The following is a 13,238-nucleotide window of genomic DNA, read 5'->3' as shown; positions in this document are numbered from 1 at the left end:
CTCAGGAGTATTTCTTGGATCACATTGCCTGCCGTTATATTTATGCTTTAGGGAGCTGGTTACCTGGTGATAATGAAAAATTGAATCAGCTTTCAGGTCCTTCCCAGGAGTTACATTCAGCCACAGCTTTCTCATGAAGTACACCTCATAAGCCACAGACATAGCAGCCCCTGAGGAAACAACATCTTGTCGGTATTCTCATTATCACTGCAGAGTTCTGCAGTTTTTAAATGGCTTCTGAGTGTCTTCAGAAATGTAGCTCTGGTTTTAACAGTAACAAAATGACTTAACAAAGAAGTACAAAAAGCCATTTTAGATGACCAAGAATGTGATTCATTGTCAGTTCCTGGACACTGATCATGCAGTGATCTAAGGTGCGGGCTCTTCAGAGATGGGGGAAGAAGCTGAGGATGCCTGCAGTACGAGGCTTTGTTATTGGTGCTCATGACAGCTGCCTGCCCATGTGCCGCACGCCTGGATTCTGTTACAGTTATGCAGGTACATCCCCTGACAGCTGTGTTTACAGAAACAAACTGATTTAGTGCACCCACATCTTTGTACCGTGATTTTTAGAGCTCCTAGTGGCTGCATCAGCTGTGGGGAGAAGAGGGAAGTTATAAAGTCTTAGATATGTAGATAGTGCTTCAGGATGTTGTATCTCAGCTGTCCCGAAATAAGCAAAGATCAGGATAAGTGAATATGAAATTGGTGTGGAGTTTGAGTTTGATGTAGATTTCAAAATGTATGTTGTACATTGGGGTGAAGTGCAAAGATTTGCTGTCATCAGTCTTATGTTGTTTTATTCTAACAAGTGTTCCCCTGGCAACACAGCTTGTGCTTTGGTATCACCAGGTAATGATCTAGACAACAATTTCCTAACAACCCAAGATGGGAGTGACACAGTGCAAAGAACCTATTTACATGTGTTGGCTGATAACGTGATCTGGCAACGCACAAGCCTTGGACTGGAAAGAGGATCGACCTAACTGGTGTGCATCCAGCTGTGTTTCCATGCAACAGGTCAAAAAATCTTTGGGGGGGAGGGGGGGGGGGAGGGGAGTGGGACATGTCTCCAGATGTTCTGATGTTTGTTAGCCAGTGCTTGGCTGCATCAGGTCACTGAATGTCACTGCTGGTGCAGGCAGTAACCACATGTGTACAAACAAAAATGATATTATAAGGCTCTACCCTACACTTCCCAAGACAGAGTAAATCCTACTGGATAAATTTGCTGCTTCCCCAGTTTAACACAGCAGCTCATGCAGCTTTTTGTCATGCTGGCGTTCTCCTTACCATCTTTCCCTGGTTTGTTCCTCCTGTTCCAGTCTGTCACCTGTCTTAGTGAGTCGAAGAAGTAGTCTGCTTCATTCTGACTGATCACCTGGAAGAGGCCAAGCAATGAAGGGGGGAAAGGGGGATTAGCAGACGATATAAAATACTGCCTGTGCCAACATACCCAAGTATCAGGCTGAATTTTCTTTCCCTGTCTACAGTGAGAGAACAGCAGTATGCAACACACAGTTTGCTATTATCCCAGCAGCTGCAAGGGAGCCTGCTGCTTCCCTGCTTTAAGTACCACATGCGTACTGGCAGACTGATAAAAACTCTGCATCTCCACTCAGCCCCTTCAAGGGACTCAAAATAATTGTCAGCTGCTAGAAGTTCAAATCTAGGTTGTATCCTCTCAGTAAGACAGAAGCAGTAGTGACCTCCTCTATTGCTTGGCTTCATATATGGTTGTTTAGGTGGTCTGGTAAATAAGGAAGAGAGGAGGGAGGAGACCAACTGTCCTGTCATAGTTGAGGAGTTACCTTGTCTGCAATCTTCACAAAGAGGCTGAAACCTTCCCAGGAGCTCAGCTGCAATTTGGAAGCGATGTTCTGACACAGAGTCCGGATTTTGGTGTTTGTTCCCACACGAAATGTCTATGAGATAACAAGATTCTTGTTACACAGAGAAGAGGAATAAATGAGAACACTGAACGTCCTGAAACGTGCTCCTATCATGAACACATCATGGCTGGGAAAATGGTCAAGGCTGGGAAAACAAGTAAGTTCTCACCTGTTCTGTATCATTGGGGAAACAAATCTTGTGTGAGATCTTAGTGTTGTTCTGTAAGATGGCCTCAACCTCCACAGGATGAGGTGCCCACTTCCTGGAGCCACTCCTGGAAAATGCCACCACCATCATAAGAGAGATCAGTGCTGGATGTTTAATCTTTGAGGAGTTGAACAACAGTATTCCACCTGAACAACAGACTCCATCCAAACTGCTAGTACTGTGCGGGGGGAGGGGGATACACAGGGGTAGGGGGCTCTAGTGGACCTTCACCCGAATGCAAACGCAGTGTATTAACAGCAAGAAACTGAGGGTCTTATTAGGGTGTATATTAAAAGTCTGTTCTACTCTGCAAGGAGGCTGCATGCATAAGGCACCTTCCTAGCCAGTACCATTACCTCTTCTGTGACTTCAGCAACGTTTTTCCTTACTGTTATTGAAGTGTGTGAAGTCGGTGGCCACGAGGAGAAATGCATTCTATTTAATTCTTGTACCAGCAAAGAGAGATGCATTCAGACACAAAATGAGTTACAGCTCAGGAGGCAAGTACTGGAAAAGTCCAGAGGGCTGCTAGAAGCATCGCATTTTATGTAAGAGCAGGAGCGTAACCACCGAGCCAGAGGCGTTACGCTGCACAGCCCCAGTCCTTTGAGGTAATACCTAGAGCAAAGGAACCGGCCCAAAGTCCGAGTCACGCAAAAGCCTTGATACAGTTAAACTGAGGACAAATCGAGCACCTTCCCTCCTGGGGCTGTGTTTTCCTGCCCTCACTGGCACAGAGCAGGTGGTTAGGAGATTTTGTACACTAGTTTATGAGCCAGAGTCCTCTGTCACGCTGGGCCGATCTCTCAGGAAGAGAGCTTAGTCTGGCATCCAGTTTTAGTTCTGTGGATTTGAAAACTATTTTTTTTTCCATGAAATAAGGTAGCAGTTCCATTTGGAGAAGGAAAACCTGACTGTAACCAGGTTGAACAGCATGTGCTTTGGTACTGTGCAGGCACGTAAGGAGGGGGACCTGCCCTGCCCGGTCATCTATTCCTGGCCCTGCAGCAGAGGGAGGTCACAGGGGACCAAGGAAGTGCAATAGCTGGGCTGGAGGCACAAGGCCATCTCCCCTTGCAGCCTCAGCTAGGAATTAACTGCCAAGGAATGATCTGCTTAATACCCATCAGGGTGCTGGCTGGTTCCCTGGCCAGGAGTCTGGGGGTGAAGCTGTAAAGCTGTTTATGGAGGAAAAGGTGTACCCAGGGGCTCAGCCGGCTTCCACCACATGTATTGTAAGTCAGTCCTTTGAGCTGCCTGCTCACCCCTCTCCAAAGACAGCAGGTTACTTACAGGGAGAAGCTGGACTAGATGATCATTGTATGTCCCTTCCAACTGAAACACGCCTAGTCTAGTCTAATCTATTAAGAGCAGGTGCAGGTCTAACCTTAGGAAAAGAAATGCTCTTGAAAACAACATTTGTCTTTGTTCCTCTTCCCATCCCCCAGGCTCCAGATCAGGGGCAGTTTAGCACATAGAATTCTCCTCCCAAACAGCCCATTCTGCTTCTCCCTCCCTGTTTCCCCGCTCCATAAAGCAGCTCTATACAGCTCAGCAGGGCTTAGAGCATCAATAGCACATGATATAGGGAGGCAGGAAATTTTCAGTCTTCTCCATAGAAAGGAACAATGAATAGCATTCCTTGCCCTGCATTTTTCAGGCACTTCAAAGGCGAGTTCAATGTGCAGTGACATTTCCCCAGCAGTGCCAAAACCCATGCGCTGCAAGGGGGACAGCCACTGCGTTAGCATTCCCCTCGAGCCTGGCCACAGGGCTCACAGGCACACACAGGGCCCAGTCTCAGGGAAAGGGGGGGATGGAGGAGCTGGAGGGAGAAATCACTGGGCAGCTTCTTTGTGGCAGGCAGGTGGCAACTCTAGCAGCATCAGAAGGGAGAATGTGGGGGTTAACCTTGATGCTAGAGCACTGTGTTCTCAGAGCGTCAGGCTGGGTAATTTCAGTGCCTGGAGGAATCTAGGGAAACCTTTCCTGTACAGTTCAGTTGATCCTTCCTTGAAATCCTGGTAGCCCTTCCAGTCTCTCTAGTTGTGTCACGCTCATTACACCAACAAGTCACTCAGAAGCTCAGGAAGCGCTGTGGTTTGGAGGCCTTGTTGCTTCAACCCTCACCAGGACTGGGGTAATGCCTAGCGGACTGAGAAGGGCCTTGCTGTTGAGCAGCTGTGTGTCAGGGCTTTGCTCGTTTGGGTTTCTTCAAAGAACAGGAATTGTGTTGATCCTCTCTTCCCAGCATGGATCTGCTTTACTTCACCATCAGAAAAACCAGCAGAGCCACCTTGGCACTCTGCAGATGTCAGTGACTTCAGCAGTGCCACCCCACCAAGAGTACAACCTAGTCTTTTTAGCTGCACGCATGCAGCTCTGTGCTGCTGAGATTCAGCGAACTCAGGACTGATCCTCAAGCACGTGTAAGGAGGGCAAGGACGTGCTGCCTCACCAAAGGCAACCAAGGTCAGGACCTCATCAATGACATTGCAGGATTTCATTTCAACTGCATGCCCTGCAGGATGTTTGAAACACCCAGCCCTGGGAGTCAAGCCGTTATGTGTGATGCTGAACTTTTAAAAATGTTGCTAGCTCTGTGAAAGAACAAAGTAGAGCTGTGACAGACTTCTCCTAGTGGTTCAAAGTCCATAAGAGAATTAAAAATAATGATCACTAAAAAAAGCAATGTAAAGAGAGAAAAGAAAGGAGAAGTCCCAATATTTTAGCCTGTGCACTTTTTGGCACCTGATTTGTGATTTTTGAGCGCTTTGAGCTGGCTGTATGCCGCATCATTTACCTCATCACTGTCTGAATCCTCCGACTGCACTCTAGGGCCAGTGTTTCCCTCTGACGTGTCTCCACAAACTTCTGGGCGTGTTTCAGCAGTGACTTGCTGGGTGGGAACAGGCCAGTGCAGAGCCAAAGGAGCTGCCAGCCCTTGGTCACGCTGTACCTGTGAACACGAAGCAGACTGTTCTGCTACAGCCACATAGAATTCTTTGCTTGACCACACACCAGCTACAAGGAAGAGAACCACGCTCCCATCACGGCATGTGGTGCCATCCAGCAGAGCGCTGCAAACCCAACAGAGCCTTCCCGCAGGATCTGGCAGCCCTTTTCTGTGCACCAACCACAGCCCATATGCGAAGACGATGCTAAATCCTGGCTGGTAAACATTCATGACAGTTGCAAATATCATTCAGAAATAAAGATAAGCTTCTAGTTTAACAGTCGTCTTGGCAGCAGTGACCCTGGTGCCATCCTCTTGGAAAGCCACTGTCAATTTGCTGCTCAGTCTCAAGTGTATTTGGATTGTGCTTCATCAGCTGTTTGTATTCCCCTGCCCCCATGCCAGCCAGCTTTGCTCGAGGCCCAAACACTTGCACGCAGCTGCCTTTTCCTTAAGTGTGCTCCTGCTCGGAAAAATGAGCGTGTAGGTGGCACTGTGTAATGGGGTACTTACAGCTCTTAAACGCTCCAGATCAAGTTTATGCCATTTTCAGGCAGAAAGTCAGTTCTTTCAGCCTCTGGACCTGTGAAATCTGCCAGCTGAAGCTCTTCTGGCATCTCACCCTCACCAGTAAGAAAGGCTCTGCTGCCAGGAGGTGGTTGGTCATTCCAGCTTCAAAGCCAGGAGCAGGACACGCTTCAGCCGTGTCCCAGGGTTCGCTCTGAAACGCTACACAGTGTGAAGTGGGTCTGGTTGGGAAAGTGAGCAGGTCTGCCTCTGAGCGGGCACCAGACACTACTGATAATGAGGCCCTGCCTTTGCGCTCGTTTACTTTTCTAATTTTGCAGATGAAGACACGCTATTTTAATCCCATTTATACTCTGTAGAACAGCGGTGGTGTGTCTGTGTGAGAACAAGACACGGTCCACAGCGCGGTAGCCTGGGAAGGGTGAAAGATTTGCTGCTTTGGCTGTTCTAATGAAAATGTATGGAAATAGCCACCTTTCAAGCATTGTTTTTTCCACATCAGTGATCCCTCTCAGAACAGTGGCCACATTGGTAGAGTACCTCAGGCATGGCACTAGCACCATGGTTACAGACTATGCGTTAAATAGCCTGTAAGATTTACTGCATGCAAGGAAATTTACCACTTCATAGTTACACACATGGTAAAAATTCCACTAAATTTAATATTTTTGGAACAGTAAGAAAATAACTAGAAAGAAGAAACTAGAAGCTCCTGCTGTAAGCTTTGCATGACACAATGCAGCTAGAAAAGGACAAACCATTTTGTTAATAATTAGTATTATTTTAAGCTTCTTTTTGCAATTCAGTTCGCCTGGAAATAGGTCAAATTCTCATTTTACGAGTGGGGAAGACACCACCAGCCTGTTTCAGAGACTTGGGCATGGGCAGGGGCCTGTGTAACCAATCTGTTCTGCAAGGGGGATTGTTTTATGTATTTTTTTTTGCAAGTGTTTTTTTACTTGCTAAAAGTATAAATATATATATTTTAAAAAAGGTATAATTAATGGAAGAACTCAAAAGCATTCACTGGTGGTAAAAAGTCTTACGTGAACTATGTGCTGACAGGAGGGAAATACAGTCACTGGGAAACTGCAAACCAGCTGAGGGCTGGCAGAGCGGCCACTGAAAGCGTGCAAGAACTCCGGGCAGTGCTGTATTTTCTCTACAGATGCCTTGGGAGAAAGGGCTGCAGTCACACCTCGCCGGCCTCACGCCGTGCTCTGCAGAGCGGGATGCTGAGCGCTGGTGGGAGCAGCGCAGCAGCTCAAGGGTAAGGGTCCTGCTCTGTGGCCTCTCGCTGCTGGGCAGTGGGCCCGAGTGCCCCACAAAGGCGACCCCCACAGCACTGCCTGGGAAAAGGGGGAAGGGTAGGTGCCACTCCGACATCTGGCCATCCTTCCCCGCTGCTCCTGCCCCATCGCGAGTGCAGCAGGGGTTGCTGCTCAGCACCTTCACATGAGCCCTGGGCTCTGCAGAAGCAGGGTGTTTGCACCCGGTGAGTACCTGTTTCTGTTCTCAGTCAGTTGCTTCATAATCTGACAGTAAATCTCATCCCGCAGGACCTCCTCCTGGATAGCTGCTACAAATATCTGGTCAGTGACTTCCACAGAGGAGTGGGTCTGTTTTGAGGGATAGTCTCCCATGAATTTCATGATGGGTGATTGTGCTGTTAAGGACAAAAGCAGGCCGGTTTTGGAAGATAAATGGGAAGTCTCACTTGGATTCTAACATGTTAGTGACTCTGTTGATGCCTAAGTACCAAATGCTGGGAGGAGGGTCTGGCACAATATGCCCTGCCTGTCTGCTACCTCCTTTCCCCGTGCAGCGGTCACTGCTTGGCTGGGATTTGTACTGTATTAGCTGCTTGCTCTGGGCATATACAGTAAATCTCAGTCATTCCTAAAGCCACATTCTTACTTAAGTGAGCCATCAGGAGTTGTGGAGCATTGGAGGGAGTAGGAACCTTTCCTCCAAAGACAAGGGAAACAGTTGAAAGCCCCCACCTGGATGTAAATGTATCCCCTGTAATGTGGGTGCCGTCTTATCTTAACGGAGGTGCGTTTAGTGGTAGTTCTTCCTTCCCCTGAGTGTCCTCAGGTCCCAAAGGGAAGAGTGAAAGGATATCAGTGAAGGCCTGACAGGCCAAGTCTCGAAGATCAGGGTCTGTGCACGCTCTCTTCAGCAAGGGCTGTTTCAAGGGCTCCTTAGAGTGTGCCCACAGTTGGCTGCGCCCACGGGATTTCTGGAGAACAGCTTTGCTGATGGATTCCTTCTCTGGAGTCCTGAATGAAGATAAGTGCAGGCAATACAAAATTCCTGGATCAGTATTGCTATGATCATAGGAGGTCATTACTACAAAGACTTATCTCTGGGCATGTTCTTTGATCTCATATCTCCTTTCGTAATGTAAGTCAACAAGAACAGGCAAATCTACAAAAAATCTTGTAGATTCAGAAGGGAGAAGGCTTGCAAAAAGAAGAGAAATTTTAGAAGCCTAATTTTTCCCTTGCTCTCCAAGGCCTGAGATGTTGTGCCTCCTCACTAGCTAGTAAGTGCTGAAGAAGAAGGGGTTAGAAGCAAGAACAGGCCCTGCTGGAAAAAAAGAAGTCCAACTGTGGTTCTTCTACCCTTCCCTTCGCATTTCTGCAGATGAAAGATGGCCATGTGCCAGAATCTCTGCACATCCCAAGTCACACTTAATCACAGGAAACAAAAAGAAGAAACCCAATTAGAAATGGGAGATGCCATTACATCCTAGGCTTTAAGGATCACTGAAGATGAACAAGAACTTTCCTAGGGCAAAAACTACACAGAGAGTTTCACCTGAAGTATTCATAGGAGAATTCCTCCAGGGTGTAAGGCTTCACTCTCAGATCCTCTTCATCAGGTTCATCCATGTAGGAGTTCTGTGAAGCTGTCCTCCTCTGGTCTGGAGACATCATCAGCAAACTCTGGAATGATACAGCCATGTGGAGATGTCACATGGACACAGGCCTCTGCACAGATTGTCAGGTGTTACTCAGCGTATGCGTGCACATGGTGCGTACTGAACCTGAGCAGTCTGTGCTGCAGGAGGCCTTACGTCCCCTAAGCAGCATCTTCAGAGACTCAAGAAAGACTTGGAAATAGTCAGCTCAAGGAAGCAAATTCCATAGACCCAACAGTAGAGGCCATCAAAATGTATGTGATTATCCAAAACACAACACTGGCTAAAAATGCATCTGCTTACCCCCAGTGTGTTTTCCCCCCACTTTTTGTAGCATTTGTGTACTTGTACTGTGCTTTGTACTTCTTAGCACAGTATCCAATATCCCGAATCTCCAAAACTGAAGACAAAATTGTTAGCAGAGTGATCGATGGGAAATGTCGACTCTCTCGAAGAGCATATTCTTTTAGAGTAACCTGCTGCACTTAGAGCTTCCCTTGAGACATAACGTATGATCACCAATCAAGCCCAGTGTGAATGCAGGAAAATTCAACTGCACACCCATTTCCATTAATTGCTACCAATTCCAGGCACTGAAATCACTAATGGTAAAAAGACTGGTTTTTGCAAAGTCATTGCTTTTGTGCAACTGCGATCTTCACCTTAGAGTCTGAGCTAGTTTTAGTTTTGCTTTCAGACAGGACAGAATGAAATGCTTTGCTTCAATGGGAGTTACAGAACTTGTCTGACTTCGGAGGAACGACTAACTTCCAGTTACAAGTTTAATCATATTTAACATCGTTATTACTATTTATCTTCCAGTCGCTTCAAAGAGAATACACAGCTTTTCTTACCAGCACTTGACTAGAGGGTTTTGTGAGAGAAGGAATGATGTAGATCTCTTCCAAAAATACGTTCCCTGTTTTGCCTGTCCTTTCATTCTGGGCACAGATCCAGCCAGAGTTTGCCTCCAGCCTTTTGTCTTCAGTGAAGATTAGCATGTCTCCCTTCTTGAAGGACAGGATGGCAGGGTCTTCTGGAAAACAGAATAAGGGAGTACTGTTCAGGCTTGACAGTCCAAGAAAACACAAAAGGATTGTAGCACGAAAGACAAGGGAATTGTATTCTGAAGGCCTGAATTCAATTAGCAATAGAAAGTGATTTGTGATTTGTGTAAATACGGCTAATTATCCAGTAACGCTTCAGACAAATCATTTAAATCTCCTCTGACAGCCTGATTTTGGTATATCAAGGGCAATGGTAAAGCTCCATTTGATTCAAATACATGCTGACTTTGTGTCTAGATCTGGCAGTAAAGCATGGAAAGAAACTCAATATTTGTGAGTAGGTAAAGTTAGTGTTTACATTTTAATCCCCCCTTATCTGTTCCAGCCACCTATGTTCCACAGAAAATTCCAGTTTACCACCTCCATGAAATTTTTCTAGAAAGTATTTCCAGGGAGCCTGGAGCTGTTTGATGCTGTTCTATCTAAATAAAGTATGCGAAGAAGTAGAAGGAGTAAGGAAAAGTGATTTTTATGCAAAGGTATTGAATCCCATTGCCTTATTGCCCAGCATCGCTGTGCTGATCGCTATGCATCCCTTCTGGAGCAAAGGGACTCTTGCTGAAGTTCTCCCTCTTTCCTTTGAGCTCTTTCAAACAAGTGCTGTGGGCTCTTTCAAGAATCCTTCCCTATTCTGTAGAAAAGTTTTAAGGCTTACCTTGGGATTTTTTCTCCTGCATTGCCACAGCGAATCGTGATCTCTTCTTCAGTCCTTCCAGGAACATGACCACCAGTTCAGCAATGACAACGCTGTTTACAGATGTCAGGACAAACTCCTCGGCATGAAGTGTGATGAGAGTGCAACTCTGTCCAAAAGACTTCACTGCCCTACGTATTATTGAACGGTTTGTTACCAGAGCATCTGAAACACTTACAGACCCATCTGCAGTCCCAGCCAAGGAACCTACACCTCCTTGCAGACAACTCCCTTGCAGTAAGTATTGGTAGTTCTTAATTTGCCTTCTCATGAGTTAGTAGGTGTGAAGGACTGAAGTGGTTCAAATTCATTCTGGACTCCACCATGTTTTGTACAAAAGTGCTTCATTACAGACAAAAGAGCACCCTTCTTTTGGAGTAACCAGGCAACTAATTAAATCTCTGATGGCCCTTCACAGAGGTAATTTTGTGTATGTAAGACTCTGGTCTTTGAATGATCTGATGCAGGGATGTGTGTCCTCAGCAAGCCAATGGTTACCCTCTGTCCCTCAGTTATCTTGTTCAGGTCCATTGTGCTCAAGAAGTATACAACTCCCGGCACGAACAACAGAGGATGGCTGAACTGCGTTAGTTATTTGGGCCATTCCTGTCTTGATGCATGTCTGTGCTTCCTTACACCTTTCTGGCTGAGCAGGGTCATCTTTCCCTTCCACCAGCTGGGAAGATCCAGCCAATTCAGTATTTCCTTTACAGGCTGCTCAGAACTTGTCCCTTTTTCCCAGACCTAGGCTAAACCACCTTTCCAGGCTCAGATCCAGGGGGATGGCAGAGAAACTACACCTCCCTCCTAGGTGGAAGACCCTTTCTGAGTGTAGGCAGAGATGCCTTCCTCAGATCTTGTCTTTCTGGGGCACTCACCTGTTGGTGTGGATGCCAGTTATCTCTGGGAAAGTCAGCTCAAGGAGCCTTTTTTCCGACTCATCCAAGAAGTAGATACCTTTCCAATTTATGGCAACAATGAAGTGGTTCTTGGGCAAGCTGGGACCTGAAAATGTAGAAAAAAGCTCCTTATCAATGCTATACATTGTCCTCCTCTATTGATATTATATCTGTCCTCTACTCCCAGGCTCAAGGTATTACCTGAAAATTTAGTGACTTCAAAGAATCGAGAAAAAAGCAAAGGCCACTGAAAGCGAGCAAAATCTACAAGTTGTTCCTTTACAGTCTGACGAGACAGACGGTCCTGTGTGTATGGGGCCTGCAGTATAAAAAGATACCCAAGGTTTTCTCAGTAAAATCTGATTTGCACGATCTGCAGACAATAAAGAGCGGGCCTCATCCCAGAGATCCCCAACAGCCCTCTGCTGTCATTGGTGTCAGGGGTACCTGGACAAAGTCACACCAGGAGCAGCCTCCAGGGGCTCAAGCCACATGCAGCTGAGGCCACCCACAGGCATGTGGATTCCAGATTTCCCTCAAATCCCCACTCACTGATCTGTTCAGAGTCTAACGCACTTTGGGTGCCATGGAAATAATTCACATAACCCACTTCCAGATCAAAACCAATATTCCATCCCACGCCCATCCTGACTCGATTGTCAGATGGAAGATAGAGAGCTGTAAAAGATACTCTATCCAGAGACTGAAATATACTTTTTTCATTCTGCCCCCCTGCTGAGCCCCTATATGGAAGAGTGAGTGGAAAGGTTCTCCTCTCCCCCAGCCCTGATTAACTGTTTGGGATACACAAACTGAGATGTTTTTCCTTCTTTCCCCCAACAGACTATTCATAAATGGAAATGGTGAAAGAAGCAGAAGCTGGTGCGCGAGTGGTTACGCAGCAGTGCCAGCCAAACCTCTTACCTTAGCATGTGCATAGGTTATAAGGCTCACCCACTTTTCCAGGGGCTTGGACTTCAGCTGTTTCACTGGGATACAGTCATGGAGCACCTTCTGCACAAGTTCATTGTGGATGGAATCTCCAAACTGGATGTAACAATATTTTGCCCCTATCTCCACCAAATCCTCCTCCTGCAACAATGAATCCATTAAAAGAGGCCTAGAAAGATGTCACAAAGTCCAGATAGCCTCATTCAGCCTTGAAGCCTGCTTAGGAACTGGCTTTTCTCCATTTCTGTCTGGGTAACTCTTGACAGTCATCCAGCGTAAGGGGAGATGAACATCACACAATCATAGCATCAAACAGATTATTAGCAAAGATATTTTAAAAGGACCCAAACTATGCCTTTGGACACGCCTCCAACTGCCACATGAACTGAAAGTTGCAGAAAACCAAATGTATTAATTACAGCTGCCAGTGTGACAGCTGGTACAATCACCTGGACAGGAATTGTTCATTAAGAAGGGAAGGGTTGCTCATGGCCACTAGAAACTTCTTTCACCTTCCTGCTTTTTAATGTGGGAAACATTAATATAGTTTTCATCCTCTTCAAGAGGATGAATAAGGAGACCCACCTTCTCACAACGGTACTCTCCAAAACGGATGCCGCGAATGACTTGGTGGTAAATGAGATCAGTGCTGATAGGATCCTCCTTGGAGTTGTGCCAGGGAGTGAAGATTTCCTTCCGGAAATAGAGCCGCCAGGGCGCATTGCGTTCATGGGTGCCCCGCTCCTTTGCTAGCTGTTCACACTGCGAGATGGCATCCAGGACGTGATCTCGTCCCCCACCCAGTGACCAGACCTAGAACAAAGGGACACTGCGTGTACTGGCATGCTTGCTTTAGGTCTGAGTGAAGGACAACAAACCCAAAGCTCCTGGTCTCCTGACAGTAAGAGACACTCTGAAGACGTAAGCAGATGGATGTGCAAGTTGTACTTTGATAAGTGTGTGTATTTTTATGCACAGGGATGGTATTGGGAAAAATGAGTTGGAAGTTAAGACAAAGCAGCTCTGGCTCACAGTCTTCTGTTTGTCTCCTTGGACTTCCCTTGTCCCCTGTATAGGCCCTTAAGCACATGTGCAAGTGTTGCTGTAATCTAAACAG

At 46.5% G+C, this 13,238-nt stretch overlaps 1 protein-coding gene across 3 annotated transcripts in view; it reads right to left on the bottom strand.

Moving 5' to 3' along the window:
- The window catches only part of MYO7B (myosin VIIB), a 55,946-nt gene that overhangs the window by 5,702 nt on the left and 37,006 nt on the right, over positions 1–13,238 (bottom strand). For 2 of the 3 annotated variants that reach the window (XM_027779558.2, XM_027779559.2), the window contains exons 31-44: positions 12,707–12,934; positions 12,095–12,262; positions 11,372–11,489; positions 11,150–11,276; positions 10,233–10,402; positions 9,365–9,546; positions 8,408–8,535; positions 7,709–7,866; positions 7,088–7,241; positions 4,904–5,059; positions 2,062–2,167; positions 1,812–1,925; positions 1,294–1,381; positions 64–170 (exon numbers count right to left, since the gene is read on the bottom strand). In XM_027779558.2, the coding sequence (XP_027635359.1) occupies positions 64–170; positions 1,294–1,381; positions 1,812–1,925; positions 2,062–2,167; positions 4,904–5,059; positions 7,088–7,241; positions 7,709–7,866; positions 8,408–8,535; positions 9,365–9,546; positions 10,233–10,402; positions 11,150–11,276; positions 11,372–11,489; positions 12,095–12,262; positions 12,707–12,934 (2,004 nt within the window). The remainder of the gene's footprint in view (positions 1–63; positions 171–1,293; positions 1,382–1,811; positions 1,926–2,061; positions 2,168–4,903; positions 5,060–7,087; positions 7,242–7,708; positions 7,867–8,407; positions 8,536–9,364; positions 9,547–10,232; positions 10,403–11,149; positions 11,277–11,371; positions 11,490–12,094; positions 12,263–12,706; positions 12,935–13,238) is intronic. The other variant, XM_027779561.2, reaches the window with a different exon arrangement.

This window comes from Falco peregrinus, chromosome 12 (genome assembly GCF_023634155.1).
Source record: "Falco peregrinus isolate bFalPer1 chromosome 12, bFalPer1.pri, whole genome shotgun sequence".
Lineage (NCBI taxonomy): Eukaryota > Metazoa > Chordata > Aves > Falconiformes > Falconidae > Falco > Falco peregrinus.
This window is presented reverse-complemented; position numbering and strand designations above follow the sequence as displayed.